Source organism: Apteryx mantelli, chromosome Z, assembly GCF_036417845.1.
Source record: "Apteryx mantelli isolate bAptMan1 chromosome Z, bAptMan1.hap1, whole genome shotgun sequence".
In the NCBI taxonomy this organism is placed as follows: domain Eukaryota; kingdom Metazoa; phylum Chordata; class Aves; order Apterygiformes; family Apterygidae; genus Apteryx; species Apteryx mantelli.
Genome location: NC_090020.1, coordinates 35,445,418 through 35,468,272, shown reverse-complemented (window position 1 = coordinate 35,468,272; position 22,855 = coordinate 35,445,418). Strand labels below are relative to the sequence as shown.

The 22,855-nt window shown below is 36.3% G+C and overlaps 1 protein-coding gene across 3 annotated transcripts in view; it reads right to left on the bottom strand.

Moving 5' to 3' along the window:
- Positions 1–452: 452 nt before the first annotated feature.
- Positions 453–22,855, bottom strand: part of SPIN1 (spindlin 1) — a 52,170-nt gene continuing 29,767 nt past the window's right edge. For all 3 annotated transcript variants that reach the window (XM_067315180.1, XM_067315182.1, XM_067315181.1), the window contains exons 2-6: positions 22,481–22,706; positions 14,539–14,587; positions 8,856–9,109; positions 7,672–7,905; positions 453–4,415 (exon numbers count right to left, since the gene is read on the bottom strand). In XM_067315180.1, the coding sequence (XP_067171281.1) occupies positions 4,216–4,415; positions 7,672–7,905; positions 8,856–9,109; positions 14,539–14,587; positions 22,481–22,532 (789 nt within the window). In that variant the 5' untranslated portion in view covers positions 22,533–22,706 and the 3' untranslated portion in view covers positions 453–4,215. The remainder of the gene's footprint in view (positions 4,416–7,671; positions 7,906–8,855; positions 9,110–14,538; positions 14,588–22,480; positions 22,707–22,855) is intronic.

Sequence of the window (22,855 nt, the reverse complement as noted above, 5' to 3'; positions counted from 1 at the left end):
ACCATGCATTAGTGTGAACAACTTACCTGTCTTAAGAAAATTTGCAGCATTGTGATATTACTCTCTTCACTGCTCATCACCTCTAATTTGACTCAAATCTATTTTTTTATAGTGAGTAAAATAAAATTCAAAGTTTAGTTAAGCACATTAAGTCAAAGCACACAAACATACCACCTCAGCACTGACAAATGCTTCTAGTGTTCTCCACTGCCGAACTACTGCTAACAGTGAGAGATGTGGTGTGCTCTGGAAATAGAGCCTCCTTCAGACTTGCATAACCCCCCGAAGGGGAGTTTTTGTGCCTCCGGTGAAACACAATTTAAGCCTTATGCTTTGCCTCAGTCAAATTCCATCTTATCAACATTCATACTTACTTGGCAAAAAAAGAATAAAGACCTGGTTTAGCAAGCAAACTTGTTTCATAGGGAAAGTATTATACCAGCATACATGGCTTGACATTAAAATAATAAATCCTTTTTAATTAGAAAACTGAAGAAACTGCTTCTTCACAATCTGAAATCACATCACTACATTTTGCTCATGAGAACAAAGTTTACAGTCATAAGTTGCACATAAAGGGTTTATTTTAAATGTTTTAAGGATAGAGTTACATCATAATTATAAAAATTACTTACAGAATTAAGTAACAGATTTGTGTTTATACTTCTAAATGCAGAGAACAGGGAATTGTCTACATTGTTCAAAATAAAATAAAAATAATGAAACCAAGCTCTAAAGATGAAGTCATTACCTAATTTTAAAATGTGAACACGAAGACCTTTGAACTATACACATACCAAGAACCATCCAAATTGCACTAATGATGTAAAATACAAAAAGCACAGCATTTTCAAGGAACCAGAAACTGTTTTTAACAATAATTCTATTTCCCTGAAGTGACTGTAATCAATTCTATCTACAAAGATAAGAAGATAAAAGCCTCCATTTTTAAATAGTTCGTTTAAAGAAGGCTTCTACCTGTTGCAAGAAAGAGGGTTTTCCCCAAAGTATTTCAGTCTTCATGTAGTCTTTTCCAACTTAGTTTAGGGTTTGGCACTCAAAAGAAAGAAGAAAAATGTAGTGTTTTACTAATCAATTGTGATTTTATTTATTCTTGAACAGAATACATGGTCCCTTCAAATGCTGTATGACACATACAACTGGAAAATTACCTTCTGTTGGCACTATGCTTGCCTCACCGGTGCATTTAATCCTACTAACAACCATTAAAACAGCACAATAAGCAAATTCACGAAAAACTGAACACAAAATAAAAACAGAACAAAACCAAAACCTAAACATTTTAACATGCAACTTTAGTTTGTTACATTGAACGTTCTAACCCTCTAAGCATGCAAAAAAGGATGGTCTGCATTTAAGTTTTTTTTTTTCCTTTTTAAAAGTTTTACATGGCAGCCTGACATCACGCACACGCACACACACAATATACAACAATACTACAGCAGGTAAATGAGAAAGGCCAATAACTTTTATACAAAGATCCATGGCTTGTGCCATCACAAGCCCTATGATAATTTTGGAAAGTAATGTTGAACCCCTAGAACAAGGAACCAACATTTAGTTACCAGGGTAACGCAAGCACTGCATGCAGATCTGAAACATGAGCCTAAAACAAAGCCCAAAGCAGATGGGCAGGGAGTGGAATTAGTCTCAAGCCTCAAAAAGGTGGTTTAAGCTATCAAAAAAAAAGTTTTTTTAGGAAAAAGGAAAAGGAAAAAGAAAAAAAGGATGAAAAGAAAAACCCACGCAACAGACAACAGGGACATCTAAAAACAATTTACAATTTATAGAGTATACTCTAATTGGCAGAATACGTGGTGTATTAAAGTGGCTTGCAGAAAACCCACAAATGCAAGCCTAATGCTAAAAATGTTTCAGTAGACCTAAACCTCTGGTATTTTAAAACAAACCTTGTATTTCTTAGATGTATAGCCCAAAATTCACTGTACTAGGTTATTCATGTATCTTGTGTATAATCAATACACTCACTCATTTTTGTGCCACAAATATCAACTTGGGCTCATGGAGCCAGGCTCAGCTTTGAGATTTACATGCAGGACTCTTAAGAGTCAATAGAAAACACATAACAGATCTGCAGGATGAAAACACTGTGTTGCAAATCTGCTCACTTTGTTCAAAACACAAGGAACATTTACGACTCAGGTACTTAGTGCTTAAGGACTGCATTGAGAAGCTATTCACTGAAAGACAATAGCCTGCCTTTGGTTGCCCATGATGAAATACTGGACATAATGCAATATAGTAGCAATGGACAAAGAATTAAGGTATCATATTTATATGATGAGTATTTATTACCATTCAACAGCATAATGAGGCACAAGCCTTAAGGCTAAAATATGAAATCAGGCAAAAAAATTGACAGAAAGGGGCTTAAACCACTGAGTCTTCGATATCAAGAATACCCACAGTCGAGGTCATCTGGACCTCTGATCTCTGATTAACAGCACCTCTCCTGCTATCCCTTCCACTAACGGCATAAGGTTGGAAAACTGTGTATTCCTTCCTTCCATCAACAGTGCTGTCTGTCTTCACATACTGCATTTCTGTGAAGCAGTACCTTGCGACTTGCAGAGCTCTGCCTTAATGTAACATGACAATTTTGTTGCTGTGCTGATCATTGTTGCAATTCTGACGTTTTTAAAAGCTGGCACACTTTAAGAAAAAAAATAAAAATAAAAAACAACTAACTTTGATTTACAGCTATCTTGCAAGATTAAAACTGTGAAAGGACTCTGCTCTTGTGGGCTGCTATTTACATCCACAGTCTAACGCAGATGACTGAACCACTGAGACTGCCTATAGCTTCCATTAGATAGTACACCACTGGCATGCAGAACTCTAGTGTTCGCAGAATGAAATTCACAGTAACAGCATACCTCAAAGCAAGTACAACGTACACCACAAAAGGCAACAACAGGTTTAAGCTGTAGATTTGTCCAGACACTCCTTATGTGGAAAAGCCAGGAGAAAAAAAGAAAAAAAAAAAAGAATATGTTGGGAAGATGCCTTCTTGAACCAAAATGGTTTTTAAAAGACACAAATGGATGAAAAAACAGAACCAAAACAAAACAACAACAAAAAATGCAGCAGACTGAGCAGAAGGCAACAAATGCTTCTCCTTCTCTAAAGTAAGTCTTCAAGGTAAAAGGATTTTTTCCCCTCCCCCCTCATGGGACTGTGTTTACCGTGTATAAGATTAACTACTGTTAGGCTTCTAAGTCCACACACAAACATTCAGGTTGCTAGGTTCTGATATTAAATGAGAGACTACTGATTGCCAATGCGTAGTCTAAAGTCTTCTGGAGTAGCATATATACTGTTAAATTTGTGGCACCAAGCACTTAGGTTTTGCTAAGAAGTGTGTACAACAAAACAGAGAAGTACAACATTTAGGATCAAAGGCAGCCTTGTTGCGTGTGTATTACTGGTTCCTACGACTTTTAAATACGGGCCATTAACCTGCATTTTCTAATTAACTGGTTATACAGATTAAATATATTTTTATAGTTTAAAGCCTTTTCACTGAAAGGTGCATAAGTCAAACACTTTATATCCTACTGCCCTGTCACTACTAAAAATGCACAAGTAGTTCCATGTACTGCGAGTTCTTAAAAAGCTAAATTTGAAATGTAGAAACACAGTAGATTGATGTTACTTGGGTTAGGCACTCCTTAATGCTGCACAAACCGTTTAAACCTTTCAGGAAAGTCACCTCTGACCCAACCCTGAAAACAAGGACTGCCAGTAGCCAAGAAATTAAATTTAATGTTACAAAAGAAGGCATATCAAAAATATCAAACTACACTTGCATGTGGCAGTTGAACAAGTGAGTGCAAGGTTGAAGAAAAAGTTAAAATCTATGAAAAAAATTTAGATTAATGATTACAATACTAGATCAACTTTACACAGCTTGAATTTGCAGCTGTTCTTTGCTTTTAACTCCCTCCCACTCAAATATATTGACTTCCTTCAAGAAAAGGAGTTCTTACACAAAATGTGTCACGTTCACATCAATTTGCTTGTATTATTCAGAACAAAACAGTTTTGCTGGCAGAGATTGTGGGTTCGCAGGGACATTTAAGCTTTCATTAAACTGGAAAGCAGTCAAGTCTTTGTGTCTACAAATTTTACATTTAATAGTTCCACAAATTTGGCAAAAGTTCACAATGACGTCTAGGATGTCTTCACCAAATCGTAGACATAAATATGGAAATCATCATCAAACTTGATGAAATAGACAGATGGTTTGGCTTCAACTTGATGAATGACCATGCCAGTCCTTTTTGAGCCATCTTCTTTGGCATATTCCACTTGTTTGCCTACCAGGCTGTCCACAACTTCACCTGGTTCCCGTTCTGCAGGAGGTGAATCATCTGCAACACAAAAATACAACGTGCTTTGGTAGATATTTATGGATTTTTCAATATAGAAGATAACTGCAAAGTCTTAAGATTTAGAAACATCACAACTCTTAAACGCTGAACACGCCCAATACAAGTTGTGTTGTTCAAACACCTAACTATTGCCATGCTTCCAGGAAGTATGGTCACAGATTTTTTTGTAATACTGCCTTTAGTTTTATTAAGTTTCAAATGACACTTCAATCGGTTAGATAAGTATATCTTTTGACATAAAGGTTAAACACACAAGTTACAAAAAATGTAGATAATTGAACTTAAGCCTGCAGCGGAACAAGGCATCGGAGCCCATTTAACAGAAAAACAGCCATACAAAACCTCTCCCCGCACACTTCATTCAAAATTTCAGTGCAACCATGCCACTCCAACAAAAACACATCTTCTAAAATGATAATACATAACTTCCGTAACCAATAATGCTGCTAAAAGCATTTTTTGACTCCACACTGGAATGGATGCTAAATCTCCTCAAGTCTGTAACTGTATTATTTACTCACCTAGTAAAATCCACCCGGAAGTATCCTCCGATTTTAGATGAGGCCTATGGCAAGTCTGGATACAAAAAGATGTGTCTTTATACCAACCTGCCAGTTCCCACGGGGTTAGTTACAAGCCAAGCACAGAACAAATGGGACAGAGGGTACCGCATTGCGCCGAGTTGTATTGGAGAGCTGGAAACTAACCCCACCTAACCATACCAACTACGCCTCCTTTCTCAGTGCACCTTCTGTATGAATAGAGAGCACTAAACCTGTGTTTTGTGGTCCAGGGAGGAATTTCCTTAGCACATGGTCAGACGTGCTGTGCCTTTTATGCCAGACAACCCAAGCCTTTAAATCAACATCCTTGTTCCGATGTAAGAATCTCTTACAGGTTGCAGCTATTTTCCTTTTAATTCAGGGAGTTGCAAAAAAACTCCAAAGGCAAAGAAAAACGATGTGGAGCAAATAGATTGTCTTGATATATTTACAGTTAGAAATTATTTCATTAGTTCATCCTTAAAAACAAAGTGGAATGACAACTTTGCAAGTCTTAATGCAATCTGATATTATGATGACCAAAGTGCATACCCAATTCCAAAGTGGATGCTTTTTTTTTTTTTTTTTTTTTTTAAATAATGGCTTGTTATTCTGGAGCATCTTGGAAAGAAAAGAAACTGATATACAAACATCTTCCTGTTTCAATGATTCACTGCTCTCGGTCACTTATTCAGCACCCTGCATTAAACTACTTGCTAGTCAACTCAAACTGAAAACTGAGAATAAGGCCAACACTATTGTGTCATGCAAATTGCTACGCTGTAGCTATCAGTGCTAAACTAGAGATTCAGATTGCTCCTTGGGCTCCCGTGAGCCACATACTGCAAATGATGATAGAACTGAAGCTGCCAAGCATCTTCCCCAAACTTAAGTTTCTCTGTAAATTTTTCTTCTATTTCTTCTATGAATGCATTGCCATACATAGTTAACATCCTCTTAATATCAGATTTTTTTTAAAGTACCTTCCTTGGGAAAAATGCAAGTTAACTCTTACATTTTATTTTATAAGTAACTATGAAGTGTTGACAAAGTTTCATTATTGCACCCAGCATAACATTTTTCCCCTCATCAAAAAAGCTTTAAAGTTATCATCCACATTTCAGTCTCTTCACATATGCAAAGACAACTTGAGAAGAGGAAAAAAAAAGGCTAAGAACTTCTGAAAGTTCTCGCCATAATGTTATGGTAAGTGCTACCAAGTTTGTAGACATACTCCCAGGTAAATTAAAATCCTATCTGAAAACTACCACCTTTAATATCCAGTCATTGACTTAAGGATATAATACTAATTATCTGAAAAGTATTCAGATTCAGAAAAGGTAGCTCATACTTCAGAGTGTATTGGCAACAGAGGTAAATACTAGGTAGTCTCAGGATGAGCATTAAAACCAGTTAATGCTTAAATATGGAAAGCATATAAGCCTTTTCCCTTATCTAAGGTGTAAGAAAAAGGGAACTTAAATTGCCTAAAAAGTAGCCTACCAAAGAAGAATTTAAAAATACCTCCCAAGCCCTTTTTAATATTTTAGGCAGGATACATTTGGAGGTGCCAAATTAAAAAAAAACAAAAAACACACACACACACACCCTTGCTTTCTCCCCCCCCCCCCCTTTTAGAAAGGTCACTTTTTTTTTCCTGTTAATATTTGCAGCTCATTCATTTCAAGCCACAGATATGTTGCTTTTTGTTAGGTTGGAAAAAAAACACTAAAAACAAGACTACTACAGAAGTTATGCAAATAAGCCCCACCTATTTATCCAGCTATCAGACTATTTATCATCAGTGCTAGATCTGACAATACAGTCTCAGAAACTCAACGAATGAATTGTAATTAATATTTATGTAGTGCATTGTGTAACCAGACAACATGATAACCTAATTAATAATTTACTTTAATGACAAAATGACTCTCTGTCAGAGTCGTGCTTTTTAGGTGCAGGGGAGAAATGAGTACAATATGCTTTACAGTCTTGTACCCTCTTTTTTGTACTGGCTATCCAAATTCTGTGAAAAATCCTTCTATATTAACAGGAAAGACTCAAATAACTTTCACTTCAAGAGAGGAAGAAAAAATAGCCCTCCTAACTTATCAAAATATTTTTCCTACTAATATGTTTAAACATGTGAGAGAAAATGACTTTTCAGAAGATTAGTGTTTCTTTCCTCCAAGAAGCTACTCAAAGATCTTTCAACCGAACACATCTACTCAAAATTAATCTGACTATATTAGCTGGTCCCAAAACATTATTCTTACGAGAACTGCTTCAGAAGTACAAATCCAGAGTCATCTCAAGGCGCTAGGATACTTCTGTAAGAAAACAACAGTGGAAGGTTTCTAGCTCGCCAATGTCCATAAAAAAATCCAGAGTAATCTCTCCCACAGTAGTATGCATATCTTTATCAGAATTAGGAATAATTACAGAAAATAATTTTCCTGTATACCTCATCCTTGCATACCTCATCATTGATTAAAGTAAAATATTCCAAAAAAAGTTGTTTACACCAGATGTGTTTCCAGTTGTGCTGTAACCTTTGTAAGTTGTGATACTTATGGATCTTGTTTGTTACTCCCTTTTACATTTTGTCAGCTCTCCTTTTTATAAATAAATCATAAGCCAAAAGAGAGCTGCCACTTTCCAGAGGAAAAAAAAGAACTAACTGGTCTACTTACTGGAATCAGGCATAATGCGAAGGTCACCTTCTTTATAATCATCTAAGAGTTGGTACATGTACAAGACAGGATCTTTCTCATAGGTAATATAAAACCATGTGTTCATAATAGGAGCTCGAGCCAAGACCATCCCCCTCCATTCATCTTTTGAACCATCCTCTGTCTCAAACATATGTTCCACAGCTTTGCCAATCATTGTGTCTGCCAGGTGGGCATCACTAATTCGAGATGAAGCTGAAATGACAGCAGGTCACATGTTAAGTCCATTCAAAAGCACAGACATGTGTCTTCACAAAAATAATCTTCATCTAGATTCAGGAACAAATCTGACAAACTTAAGTCAATTCACATACAAAACAATGTCTATTCCAGAGTTTAATGTTAAAGAATTGCAGAATTTTAGGAGTGGTAACATGTTAAAACAATTCTTATCACGATTTTTCCATCATTGTACCCTCCAGATTAGACAAACTATCATAATGCAAGGTATTGAAGTGAGACCAATCAAGACTACAGCAAAGAAGGTTTGTATTTTAAATACATACTTGGACATGGGGGGGGGGGGAGGAAGGGAGGCCATTGCGAAGCAGCTCTTCAAATTCATTAATGAAGGTTTTGAGTTTAGTTCCCTTGAACCTTTTGAACTTTACAGTTTGAAAAAAACTGTAGTTAAACAATCCAGGGCTAATTATGAAAACCAGTAAGTCTGGTTTTCATAAGTCAAGCTATTTCACTTCGAAAATGCCCCTTTTCCATGTATATTAATGATTAGAGAAAGCACATGAGGAAAAAATGCAACATCATCACCAAACACAAAGAACAGACAATGTATAGCTGGCTCAGTTTCATTTCTCAGCTGGCTCAGTTTCAATTTTAATAGAAATATCAATATTAACTTTACATAAGCTTGTTAGTGATAAGACTCTAAGGAAGAGGAAGACTACAGAATGTACTGCATGCCATTTAAAGACAAAAGACAGCACTACATTCTCTGGCATCATCAAATCTTTGTGAAATCAAGAAAATCTAAACAGAACATTTAATTTACCTGTCATGTGACAAAAATTAATTCAGCTAATAAAATTCAAATGTTATCTCAGGGAAAAGTCAGGAGAGATTAGTGGACAACATTTATTATTAAATGTCAACATATGTGTATGTGTGCATAGGAAAAAAGCACTTACCAACTCTGTCTGGAAGAACTTCAAGTGCTGAAACTCTTTCATCTTTGTGCAGTTCTAGTCCATACACACAATCAAATCCATCATACTTTATAAGATAGAGAGAAGGATTTACAGGAACTTGATCAAGAACTGTGCCCTTCCATTGTGTTACAGGTCCGCTCCCTTCTTTCCATCCATGCTGTATTCTGCAGCCTACAATGTTTCTTCGTGGCTGAGAAATAGGTTTGCTTGGTCCCACATTGTTTCTATGCTTTCTGTACACAGATACAAACACAGTATTAAAAAAAGTACATGCTCAAAATTCTACTCTGGATAAGAGCTATATGCTGTGTTTTCAGAAGGCACGATTTACACATAATAAGCTGAAATTATAAAGACACATTAAATTCTAATGTGTGTAACAGTATACCTTACTCAAATTAAGGTATAAAGCATATTATACTCCACTGGAAAAAAGAGAAAAAAAAACACACTAAGAAGTACTGCAACACTTTTGACATGTTATATAAGGTTGCTTTCATAATATCAGCTTCCAAAGTGAGTTTGAGACCTATTTTAGCCCTCACTACACAATGTCAAAAGCAAAACTTACCTGTTAAAACCCTAAATCAGGTCTCAAAAAACAACATTACCTGAGAGTATTATAACTTTGTTACCTTGTTGCTCCCTGCAGAACAGCAAACATAATACCTCCCAGGAGAAGGAAATGAGTGGAAACAGTGGTGGCTGACTAAAAATCTTCCCAGGTATTTTTTTCACTTCTAACCTGTATTCTCACCTGAGAGAAATTCAGCTTCCCCCTGCACTTACAGACATCTTTGACTTCCAGTGTTTTTAAAGGCACATGGTAGCAACAACATTTCTCCAACATTCCTTTTTAACACAACACAAAAATATGCAAAGGGAACAGCAGTAGAAGGAATACTCCTTAACATGGAAAGTGGATTAAATACACTTTTTGCCCTTCCTCGGTATTTTATGCTTCCTTTATGCAACTTGCGCTGGAAGATTCCCTCTGGTGAACATCTGCTGCTGTTCTGATGAGCATTCCTGTAAGCTGACAGTTTCAAACCACTGAAACAGTGTTACCCAAATTTTATTCTATCCAGTTATTAAGAACAGTAATTGACAGTTTTGAATACAAACAGAAGAAACACATGAATATTACTACAGTATATTGCTGACAAGATATGCCCATTATATGTATTTTCGCATGTTACAAGGCACAGCCATTCCTAAAACGATATTTAGAGGGCTGTCCACTTAACATTCACATGAATGTTAACTAGTTCTAAAACAAATTTCTGGGTTAGTTACCACTTGTAGCATACTTCATTTAAATGGCAGTTAAATATGCACAACACACCAGCAAGCCTAAAAGCAATATCTAAAAAAGATTATTCAGTTTCAAAATTATCCATTACCATCAACTTCAGGAAACAACATTCATCCTTAGGTTACTGAGAGTGACCAAAAAGAAATGTCTCCAGGAATGATGAAAGCTTTCAGAGCAGAACAGTCCGTGTATGATAAAGACCCAAAAGAGACAAACAGCAATCGTACCAGTGAAATCTCATGAGCAGTCTTACAGAATAATGAAAGTGCTGTAAGATATCAGAATGCATAATGCTGAAGATTTAAATGTAACTATTAAAAACAAGATGTGCAATTTCTCCAGCAGCTTGTGCCCCCTCCAGACTTGCATTCTCCATTAAGATGGATCTTAGCAGGGAGCTCCACAGCACTCCACTTTTTGTCAGCTTTCCACTTTTGTCAAGATGTGATCTTTTTGACAAAATCAGCCTGCAGTTTCATGAGTACCATATATTCCTATCTTTGATAACACAGATTATTATAGGAACGTGAACCTCTTCCAGTTAAAAGGCATTCCCCCAGAGCTGGTTCTAATTTTACATAGAAACTTTAGTGTTTTCAAATTCTGTACATCTTAAAAGGTGGTCTAGTTTTTACTCTAGTCTTAACTTTTTTTTCCCTCTGAATTATAACAGCCTCAGTAATATTTTATTACGAGAAAACAGATGAGAGCTCTAGTCCTTGGGCACAATGAAAATGAGTTTGTTCAAGCTCATGGCCAATTTTACTTTCTACATATAAAGCATAATACTCCCCACTGTTTAAAATGAAAACAATTAAGTGAAAAGCTTCACAGCCACTTTACAGATTATGATGGAAAGAGTAAATAACTGAGTTCTAACCCACCTTGCAGTGAGCAAAAAGCATTATAAATGCAGTTACAAGTCAAGCACCGGCTAGGTGTAGCAATTCAAGTTTTTCTTTGTCTGAAGGCTTTACTGCTGAACAGCCATTCATTCTTGTTTGGCTCATATTGTAAGAAATATGATTTTAAAACTAATAAATTACCAAAGAAAAACTGTTTTTGCTTGCATCTGAACTGTGATAAGAAAGAAAGCATAGGTTTCTAACTGACATTAAATAATAGCTACCAGTATACTTCCATACTCGACAACAGTAACCAAATCAAACCTCCTTTCATCTCAACAGCATGTTGTTTGTGATGTGCAGAGTAACACAAATGTACGTAGCCTTTTGGGATGCTATAGTCAGAAAAACAGACAAAATGTTTTCCTTCTGTTTTATTAGAATTATCTTTAAAATTCCACATAATTTCATCTTAAAGATTGAGGTAACAGATTTCCCTAGATACATAGAACCTATGGAGCCAGGAAAACCAGATAATAGTAATTTCTGCAAATAGCTCTTGATGTATCAGATACGTCCTCACTGTAAATGGCCCTTTGATCCTAGCAAGTTTCAGAACCTCTTCCTTATCTTAAAGGCATTAAGTTGTTAAGCAAAGCCCCACTACACAAAAAAGCTTCATTAACAAAATCAGAGAGTTCACAAATTTAGAGACTAGACAGAAAGAACAAAGTCTTCCTACTTTTTAAGGTTGTATTTAAGTGGCACTCATACAAACTTTTTCTTGGCAGGTGCTACCAGAAAAAACAGCGCAGTGCAGAACTGCTTAGGACTGATAGCAGCAAACTATTCTTTCAGGGTTGTGCTTAAAAGGCAAACTAGCATCTACAAAAGGAGGATAGTAATTCCCAATAAACCATCAAATTAAGTTATCCATTTAGGTATCCTATTTTTCTTTCTGCTTATCTGAGAAAAAACCACCACACTAAAATTAAGGAAAACATAGAAGAATGAAAGAAAGCTATACTCCTCAGACATGAAAAAAGGCACAACTGAGAAGGACAAAACAGAAATCCATAAAATATTATTGAGTAGAATAGCAATGGTCAGTACAATTTCAGTCTTTCATTGTGCTGCGCAGAGAAGTTATTGAAAACAGGACCCAAAACTTACTGGAACTGTGCTGATACTACAGACTATCCGTCACACCTAGCGGGATGGTGATCAGAGAATTATTCACTACTTTTCACAACATTCAGACTATGAGGCACATAGGTTGAAGCAGAAGTTTTAAAGCACTTTCTGTGCTCCATGAAAAGCCATCATTCAGTTGTGAAATTCATTTTTTTAGGACACTGCTGGAGCCAAGATTACAAGTTAGTTTAAAGTGGGATCAGAAATGCACCTGGGATAAATTCATTGGTAGTCCAACTCTAGGTACCACCTCTGCCTCAAATTTCTTGAATTGCCAGCTACAAAAAACCTGAACAACATATGAGGACAGAAGTAGTTTATACTTACACTGTGTCTTTTAGTTTATACTTACACTCTTTCCTTATGCATCAAGGGTGGAAAGAACGAGAGCCAAGAGACTACCAACTGGTCTAACATCGGTGGCATCAACTTTATATTCATGGAGACCATCACTAGCCACTGACAGAGCACTTGGAAGAACTGCCATTTTGTAGTTGACCTATAACCATAGGAACCCCTTCCAAAAGGGATCAATGCTTAACTACCATTGTAGTTAAAGAAAGTTTGGAAGACTAATCCACATGGCTCATCCGATCACCTCCTCAGTTCCTGGACCATGCCCTCTTCCACCCTGTTGGCTCCTCCATCACCCTCAAACCTTCTGAATCCAGTTTAAAATCTCACCTAAGGCCTTCAAGAGCCACCAGGCTTGTTCCTCTTTTCTTTAAATAATTACCGTACAAGTCTTCATAACTAAATCAATGACAAAGTTTACGCTACTAACTCATGGTGGGCTGTAACAGCTCCAAGTATTATCAGCATACATTTTTACATAGTAAACGAGTGGGATATCAATAACTATGAACACATCTACATCACTACTTACTGTTACCCGCACACTTCAAAAACGCAAGTAACAAATATCAGACAGACAACTCTATACTAGCCTCTTATTCTCAGAGAAGTGAGTGAGCAGAAAATGAAGTCACCTCAGGCTGACACAAAGCATAACCTTTACTAAATGTTTCTTAAATCAATTAAACTAGGCTAAATTAACATAAAACAGAGTTGGGTGCTTAGATTAAATGCCCCAAAATCACGTGACTTAGGATCACAAATTAATATGCCCCATAAAAGCCTTTATGCTAACAAAAATACAACCTATTCAGATATTTAAAAAGTGTTTATCAACAACAAAGACAAATCTAGCCACCCTCAAGTACAAAAGGCAACCCACCTCTGATAGTCTTCCCATCATATACTCCTCTCTGAGCGGTTGAAAAAGAACAAGAGAAATTAAGTTTTAACCAATTCTACCCGTCTCTAGACAAAAAAAAAAGTTTCTCTCTGCCTTGTAAGGAGATAAGCAACAATGGATAATGAAGAGTTGGTGGAGGGCACTAGGGTAGTTTTACATCAAATGTGTCTGGGAAACAGCTGATAAACACTCATTCAAATATATTAATTGTAGAAGATACACCTGCCAGACAAATTATTTTAGGTTGATGCATGGTGTACACCACCACTACAGGACTTTATATAAAGTATAACCATTAACATTAAGAAGTTTCACCTTTCCCAGCTTGTTTTAGAGTTCTCCCACCAGAGACATAGCCAGAAGCAACATCTAACTGTTAGACACTAAGATCAATCACGTCCAGACTATTACCTCTGTTTTCTCACACTTACTCATCAATATTTAGCTGTTACTATTTCAAAATATAGTAGGGAAAATACATGCTGTGACTGTATAGGATAAGCAGGTATCTTTTGCACACAAACAGCAGCTTAGTGGCAGAAGCAATTCAATATGCTCTTTAAAAGAAAAAAAAAAAGCTAAGAATCCAAAATGCTAGAGTTGTAGTGAATCAAAGATTAAGTATTTCTAAAATTGAATCCAGATTGGGTTTTCAGTAGGCATACTTCACATGAATAATTTTATATTGACCTGGTGACAATGGACCAGGTCTGTTCTAGATAGCAGAGACCCTAGGGTGGTAGTACATATGTCCAATTTCTGGCTTGCAATCCCTTCTCTCTGATTTCTAGAGTAAAGTACAGAATTGTTTTCACAGGATAAGTTTCTCCCGGCGTAATATTCAAAATCAAGTTTAGATGTCTACCAACAAAACGTTCTTTCTACCACTCTCCCAAAAGAATTCAAGTCTGACTGTACACGCAGGTACTGGCTAAATACAGCTCCACATGATTTTCAAGAGCAAAGAGACTAGAACAATACAGATACATTTCTAGAACAGTACTTTCAGTTACTGAAAGTTATACTTTAGAAAAAATATTAACAACTTACTTGTGGGAAGTTCTTTTCTTCATCATGCTGGCGGAGACTCCTGCATGACCTACAATATAAATGATGATTAATTATTGCAAAATAAAGTGCATTTATATACAATGACAAAAAGACTATCTTACAGAACAGTTCTCCTTTTGAATATCAAAATGTAAAAAATTCAGACACTTCATGTTGTGGTCAATCAGTGAACCCCTACAATAGGAAAGCTCTGGAGGGCTGGCAGGGCAGAGGCAATGCACCCATGAAGCTCAGGGAAGGATGTAGGGAGTGACTGACCACTGCTGTTGCAAAGAAAGCTCAACCCAAAGGGGATCGAGGGCAGTCTTTGCTCTAGATAACCTGCTGCATCAGTCGAGCAAACCAGCTGGCTGTGCAACTGCTTGTCCTAGAGTATTTGTCACCTTAAGTTGGGCAAACCAAAGTAGGTAGGTGCACACATGCCTGACCCCAACACAGTATTAAAAAAACAAAAGAACTCTGAAGAGAACAATGGGCTTGAGCTGGTTTCAACCCATGTATTTCTTCCTTCTCAGCTACCGGGTCACTCAGCATCATGACAGTGAGCATATTATACACACCAGTAACAAGAATCACATTTGTTTTGAGATTCAACTGTACATTGCAATTGTTACACTCAGCTAAGTGTAATTTGTACTTGTATTGTGATTTAAATACATTGCTGTATCACTCTGCTAAATCAAAGTCTGGTGTAACATCAAAGAACTTCAGAAAAGTAAATATGATATTAAACAGTAAAACCTCCACTTGTGGAATACCTAGAAGAACCGCATCAGAAAGTATTGGACTGACACATATGTAACTTAAATGTCTATCAGTAAAAAGCCTCATGCACCTCTAGATCTGTGTTAGCATTTCATTTTTGGCTTCTTAAATTCACACCTACAGAGAAATGCATAGAGTTCCTCTACAAGTCCAAAAAATCAATTCTGTTAAATTTAACATTATGTGCATGTTCCTAGCATAGCTTTGCCATATATATTTTGCAAATTAACTTTCATAAGTTGTAGTGTCACACAAGACAGTCAAGCCCCCAAAGCAATATTAACCTTAAAATCTTTCATGAATATTTTAATCTTTGGATTTCAAATGCTAAAAGAGGACATATACAAAGTGACATAAAGAGCACAATTAAAATAAGACTACATCTGATGTTTCCAACACTCAAGATTGTACCAAATCCATGGGAAGCTGCATCTCCAGTTGTAATGACAGCTGGAGTGTTCAAGTTTCAAAAACAAAGCCTTCCACGCTAATAGCTACAGTAAAGATACTAATTGCAATTTCAGACTACAAGTAATTAGAGCTGCCCTTTGAGCATGTTTATAAGAACTATTAGCTAGTAATGAAAATAAAATATCACAAAAAGTGTGGTTAGAAACCCAGACTTTAGAACTTGACTGTTACTACTAAACAAGTTTTCTGATCCTATCATTAGCCGCTCCTTTGGTATATGAGAAAAAAATGTTCAAAAACAATTCTTCAGAATCTGTTCTCCCACAGGAAAGGAACAGTCTTGTAAGACCATGAACACACAGATTTCACGTTCTACTTCACTGGCTGATGACATAAAGCTAAATCAGTTCAAGTGGTTAATACAGTATATAGAAAGCATCCACGTATTCTGCTGAGTGATTCAGCACAGAACTTGTTTTCTGTCCTCAGCTCAAGGACTCTATGAACATTATATAGGGCATAAGAGAGGTCATAAGCCAAAAGCTTTCCAAAATGAATAGAAAAGGAACTCTACAGAAACACAGAAGGGGTAGGGAAAAAAACCTATCACAGAGGCTGCAAGAACCACAGAGAAGCTGTGCAAACTATTGGGAATGGGTGTTAGCCCTCTTCACTATCTCCTAACCTTGGGCACCTCTTATTTTGGTAGGATTCAAGCTCAACAGCCAGGTATCTTCTTTCTCAAGTTCAGTTAGGAGCAGAATTTCTTGGCCAAGATCTTTATGCATGAAATGACACACTGCAAACTACCAAATGCTTACAATGAAACTCAAATAAGTTTGAAAGGTGGCTTTTGGTTACCGTTTTTCGCTGTCAAGTGAAAATGAGCTTAACAGTTCCCAATCACAGGAACTTGCTTGCTCGCTCATGTACCGAACTCTAAACGAAAGCTAAGACTACTGGGTGCTGTTGATATTTAACATGAACATAACCTACTTAAAAGAAGAGATGACAGCAAGGTACGTGAAGATCCTAGAACAAACCTGCCCTAGTACTGACTACAAGCCTATTGGCCACAATTCATATTTGTATTTTGTATTGCCTGAATACATTAATATCCCAAGGAAACGCAAACTCTTTTTAAGCACATCTCAGGTTAAATTACTGAGCTGTATAGCATTTCAAATGGCTAGACATCCTCTGAAATTGTAACAGGAGTTCACTGAACATTTCTCTTCCTTATAGCAGCTATAGACAAGGAGATGGAAGAACATAATATCCTTATGTTTAACATCTTTTAGTTTTATCCTTACACAGTAAGGACAAAAGCAGAATTACTTGATGATCTGCCTGCCTCAATCTTTCTTTATTCAAGTGAATTATTTCAGCAATATAGTACTTCCATTTTAATTGGAGAACCACAATAACTCTACAAATTACTTGTAGAGGCCAAGTACAATAGCATCCACACAGAGTCTGAGTAGTTTCTAAACTTCAAAGGGAGGGAAAAAAAAGAAGTGTTAAGATGTCAACAGTACTGCTTTCTTTCTCCCTCTGAAAAACATCTTCATTACTGCTAACAAGATATACTCAAGCAGTACACCAGTAAAATCCTTGCAATCATTCATCAGTGAAGATTCTGAAATCAAGAGTATGATAAAAAGTATGCGTGATAAAGTATGATAAAAAAGCATTAGAATCAAAGTGCTCACAGAGTTCAAGCACATATACAGAAAGACAGCTTGATTTAGCAGTTGCATTGGCATAGTAGCTACATATACACACAATACACCAGATTTCCCTGCCTGATCCCTTTTCAGCCACAGAAAAACTAAGATGATAGCTGGGTAAAACTAGTAGCACACCAGAACTTTCTCAAACTGCTTCTTCTCCTGTTCATTATATGAAGCATCTAAAAGAAAGTAATGCTTTAAAACAATAGCTAAGATAATTACAGATATTAAAAAAAAGTATCAAGCAAATACAGTTTTTATATTCAGGAAACTGGTTTCACACTTGTGAAGATCATGCATTAAATAATGCTCTGACCCTCAAAATAGAAGAAGATGTACACATTCCCATTTGTACAACAGAAGCATGCAAAAGACCATTTCCCTAACAAGGGCTTACACCAAAAGCCAGAGATGGCACAAAAAGGCCCCATGTCCAAACAGACATGGAATTTGATGTGCAGCATAAAAGCGCTGTACATCAGTGGTAAACATTTGGTGAACAACCACTGTCACACACAGAGGAATAGCTATGGACCAAAAAGCACCTCTATTACTTTCTTCTCTCTTGTGAAATATTACATGACTCATGCCAAGATTAAATGCTTGTTTAGAGCAGATAATGTAAAGCAGTCTTTGGAGGGCTGCAAGCTCTACTCCTTCAAAGTGGCAAAGCTCACTATAACAGGTTCACAACAATATTTAGAAATGCTGTTTGGTTTTTCTTTTCACTACAGGAATTTAAAGATGAATTAGGATACTAAATTTCTTCTTGTGTTTCAAGATAGCTTTAGCCCTGCTTATTTCCCTTTTTCTTAGATTACAGAAAGAAAAACTATCAAAACATAAGACAGACATAAATCTTATCTTACTAACGAAACAAATCAACTGTGCATAGGACTTCACCAATTCACAAGCTCCTGCTTAGTTGCTGATCTCCTTCAGCAAAAAGGCTGCCAAACGTAATAAGCAAAGCAGCAATTTTGCTTATACAAACTCTCCCAAAACCCCTAATACTGTCTAAACCTTGTTCATTTATCACAGAAGCGTAATTAGCATTAGTCACTCTGTCAAGTGCTTAATTCACAGCAGAAAGGCATTTAAAAATTCCCCAGCAATTTCCAGGGCAATACTGTCACACAAATCTTCCAAGTGAAAAAATTAGTGTACCAAGTGTTTTGGGGTCAAGCAGAGCTTGGCCTCAGGCAGTAACGTGACTTCAAAGATGTTAGTACTAACTAGAGAACATAATGGAGAGTTATCAGATTCTATATAGCATGAATGCCACTGATTGCAAGGGTTTAAATTCACATCCTTTATCTCCTTATAACTGTGGAATGACAAGCACTACAATTCTAACCAGAACACTCTGAAAACCCATGTTTTTAGACAAAATAAACTTTGTACGATTAAGTTAACCTTGAATTCTTAGTCTTCTATAAAAGACTTATTACTAAACAAAATTTAAAGTAATTGGATTATTTTTACGCTTCTTTGTAACAAGCAGCAAACACTCAAATGTTGATAGATCTGAGGAAAAACATTTATTGCTCAATCTCTTAAGACTACTACAAAAATAAATGTTTTTTTGTAACTGAAAGTCAACACAAACTTCAAGTCCCAGTCTACAGCAATAGAATTCAGCATTTAATTGTCAGCTTGGTCAAACAATGTGCTTTTTGAGCCTGGGTTAATTCTGCCTATAATGGATTCTTAAAATAGATCCTTATAATTCAACAGTGAAGCTTCCTTCAAACCTTATTTCTGAATCCTTCTACCTTACTTCACTCTTACAGAGAAAGAATAACAGTAACAGAAATAAACTTTCTTTCACACTATTGAGTCAAAGGGGAGTGCACATTTTGGCTTGGGGGGGACAGGAGGGATGAGAAAAAGGAGGACAGAATAGGGATAAAGACAGGAGAAATTACTAGCAATGTTTTTATTGTTGTCACATTAGATGGCACCCTCCACTCAGTCCCTCAAAATTAGGTGGGTTCTTCAAAACATACCACAGCATCTTATTTCTCACAGTATTTGCTGTCTTCACAACAGGCAGCAAGCTCAATATTTTTAAATTATATGGCAGAGCCTGCTGCAAGAAAACCATATAATCACATAGGAATTATTCTTGACCCGGTGACTATTTCAAAATTACTTTTAGGGACCCAAGAAGGCTGTAGGCATGTTTATTCACACACTATTAGACCTAATATTGCTTAATGTCAACTTAAAGAGTTTGGGGAAGGAAGAGAGTTCTTTTAATCAAAACAGACGAGGAGCATAGTGGTAAAATGAATTCCTGACTCTGCCGAAAGATTTCACTACAATTTTAACCAAATCACATCTAGGAGTGAGATCTCTTGTCCTAATAGGGGCATAGTACCCCAAAAAATTGTACTTGCTTTTAAATTGAACAAACTACATAACCAGTATGCTACTCAATGCTTTCTAGCTCTTTTCTTTATTAAGATATTACTTTATCTCTTCAAGCCATCCAGTAAAGACACTGGGATTGTTTCTGGCCACCACAGTTTGTTACCTCCCAGAGGCACAGAATTCCACCAACTAGGAAGGGCTGTAGAGGACCATGACTTACTTCTACAGCATAAAGCAAGAGATGACTCGAAAAACCTAAATGTAAATGTAAACACAACGAGGGTAATCACAACTTATCTTACAGCCAATCATATTAGATGCTATTAATGGGAAAAAAAAAAGTACATTCCTCTATAATGAGGAGGGCCATCATGCACTAACTAGATAGGCACAGGCACAATGCCATGTGCACAGCAGCTGGCTCAACTACTGAAACTGCATCCTGGAAAGCTGCTCCATATTTTAGTAAAATCGTAGAGGCTGCAGACACACACTCTACTGGGCTCAGTAACTTTATGTTCAAGAATCTCATACCCTATCTTCATTGTAGAGTGGGCTATGCAGTCTCCTAATGATGGCAACCTGTTGCACTCTTTCCTGGTATGTATCTATAATTAAGCAACTTACAGCAGGTAAGTCTGTCCCCATCCCATTGTACAGAAAAAGATAAAGACCTAAGTACTAAACTGTTGTATACTACAAAGCAAAAATAGCATCTGAAGATATCTGAGTTCCACTATAACAAAGATTTTGCATGGGGCAGAATGAAGGTGCCAATTAAAGGGTAAACTATAATGAAATAATAGTGGAAAGTATGACCAACTCTATGAATACACTCCCTCTCTTTTCTGTAATAGTCTTAGGAAGACAACAGGTAGTGAATTTTTCTATTCAACATGTTAATACAGTAAAATTATCTAGCTTAAATTAAAAAAAAAAAACCCACTAGCCCAAAAGTTACCCTCTACATAAATTTCACATTATAAGATGTCAGATCTGTGCTGTTATTATTGTTCATGGTATATCACAATTAGATTGTTAGACAAAATTTTTTACCTTAAACCTTAAGAACCTAGCATATGAATTCTTTAAACTCTCACAGTACCCAACCAAGGCTTAGAAGTAGCAATACTGGAATAAAGTGGCAGGTCAAAACTTGCTTTCCTTTCTTTTTTCTTAAGGACTACAATTCTCCTTCCATAGATAATCTAGTGGTGTCAAGAGGAAGGATGACTCACTGAGTTGGTTGTATGAACAAAAAGTCATTGAAACAAATATCTAGAAGTTTGCACTGGGTATCTCCTTTGAAACCATCTATTAAAAATATTTGCAGGAGTTATCTTTGAAATTGCTAGATTTTTCAGATGACTAGTCACAGGTAAAAATGGTTTTTAAAAGTTACCAAAAAGCTTCCAAAGAAATCTTCTAGTGTCAGTTACTTTACTTCTGAATGAACCGGGCAAGTAATTGAAAGCACCAGAATGGAATATTGCTTGTGTATTTTTAAAAACTTGCTGAGCTTTCCCAATTTCATATGAAACTCATTTGGTTTCATGCAATTTTTTAGAAAGGCACCAATAGGCCATTCGATGCACTGTGTGTCTACAAAGTTTCTCTCTGCACTGGTCACTAGTGAGATTCTGCTGCAATATGAAATACGAATGGCATTTTTTTTCCACTGAAAAACATGAAGTCATTTCAGAAGAGGAAAAAAAAAAGACTAAATAAACAAAGTTGCATTTCTCAAATAAGCTCAACAAAAAAGCAAATAATTAAAGAGAAGAATGAACAACATTTGTTTTTAACATTTTCATTCTCCAAATACTAGTAGAATTCTCAACTTGCAAATGATAATTTCTAGTCCCTGTCCTGCGTACTAGTCCTAGCAGAATGTGCAGCTGAAACAGTCTGCCTTAGCTTATACAGGACCAAATATCAGCACACAGAGCAATTTTTGGTTGGTAACTTGATTCTTTCATTGTCAGTGCTGATAATCCTTATTACAAAGTGCACAAGACTATCTGAGATTCATTAGCCTATTAAGCTGTAAAACTTAGAATTTGCCTAACCAGTCACAAAGGTGTTTTGGCTTTCCTTGAATAAAGAACTGCTTTAAAATACTTTGACTAACCTATTTAAATTTAGGGAACACATTTTGTAGTAATAACCTTTGCGTACATTTAGAAAGACCTTTCCAAACTGTTTTCAAGAGACGCTCTTTTACAATTACTAGTTAATCTGCTTCTACCAAACCATTAAGAGTTTTACAGCAACTTATAAATATGGGGAATACATTACTCCACTGTTCACTCAACCAACACTTCTGGAATGAGCAAAAGAGCAATTTTCCCCTAAAAACGTCAGTCTACTTTTACCACACATTGTTTTCTTTCCTTTTTAGAGCTGCACTTAACTTACGGTTCTACGAAAACTTTGATATTATAGGCTACTAAACATTTCTTTTATCTAAATCTGTGCTGCTAAATTAAACTTATGTATGCCTTTTCAATTCAACAGTTTCCATAACAAAACTAATCACTTAAAACAGAGCTTCATAGAGCCATTAGTAAGTACATAAGGAAGTCTACAGAATAAGAACACTTTTTTTTACCCACTAAAAAACAAAACCACCTCACCTGCATCAGCTCTGGACCGCTGACCTGGTGATTTTCCAAATGGGGTCTTCATTCATCTGTGTTTAAGTGAGCAGCAAAGCTGCTGGACTAGGGTGAAAATCCAGTTCTTCCCAACTCCCAAAATATCTTCTTACTCTTAGAATAGGACAACTACTTATTAATCCACCATCCAACCATGGATTTTTTCTTCACCAAATGCAGAAGCAGCACTTTGAATTATAGTACTCTGAAAAACAAAACAGAAAGCATAAACAGCCTGATATGAGACTTGGTTAAGATAAGCATTAAAGTGAAACAAAATTTCTGCTTTTGTGTTCAGTAAGATATCACTTCATATTCTGTTACTCTGAACACATTCAGCAAAGAGAGGGCAGG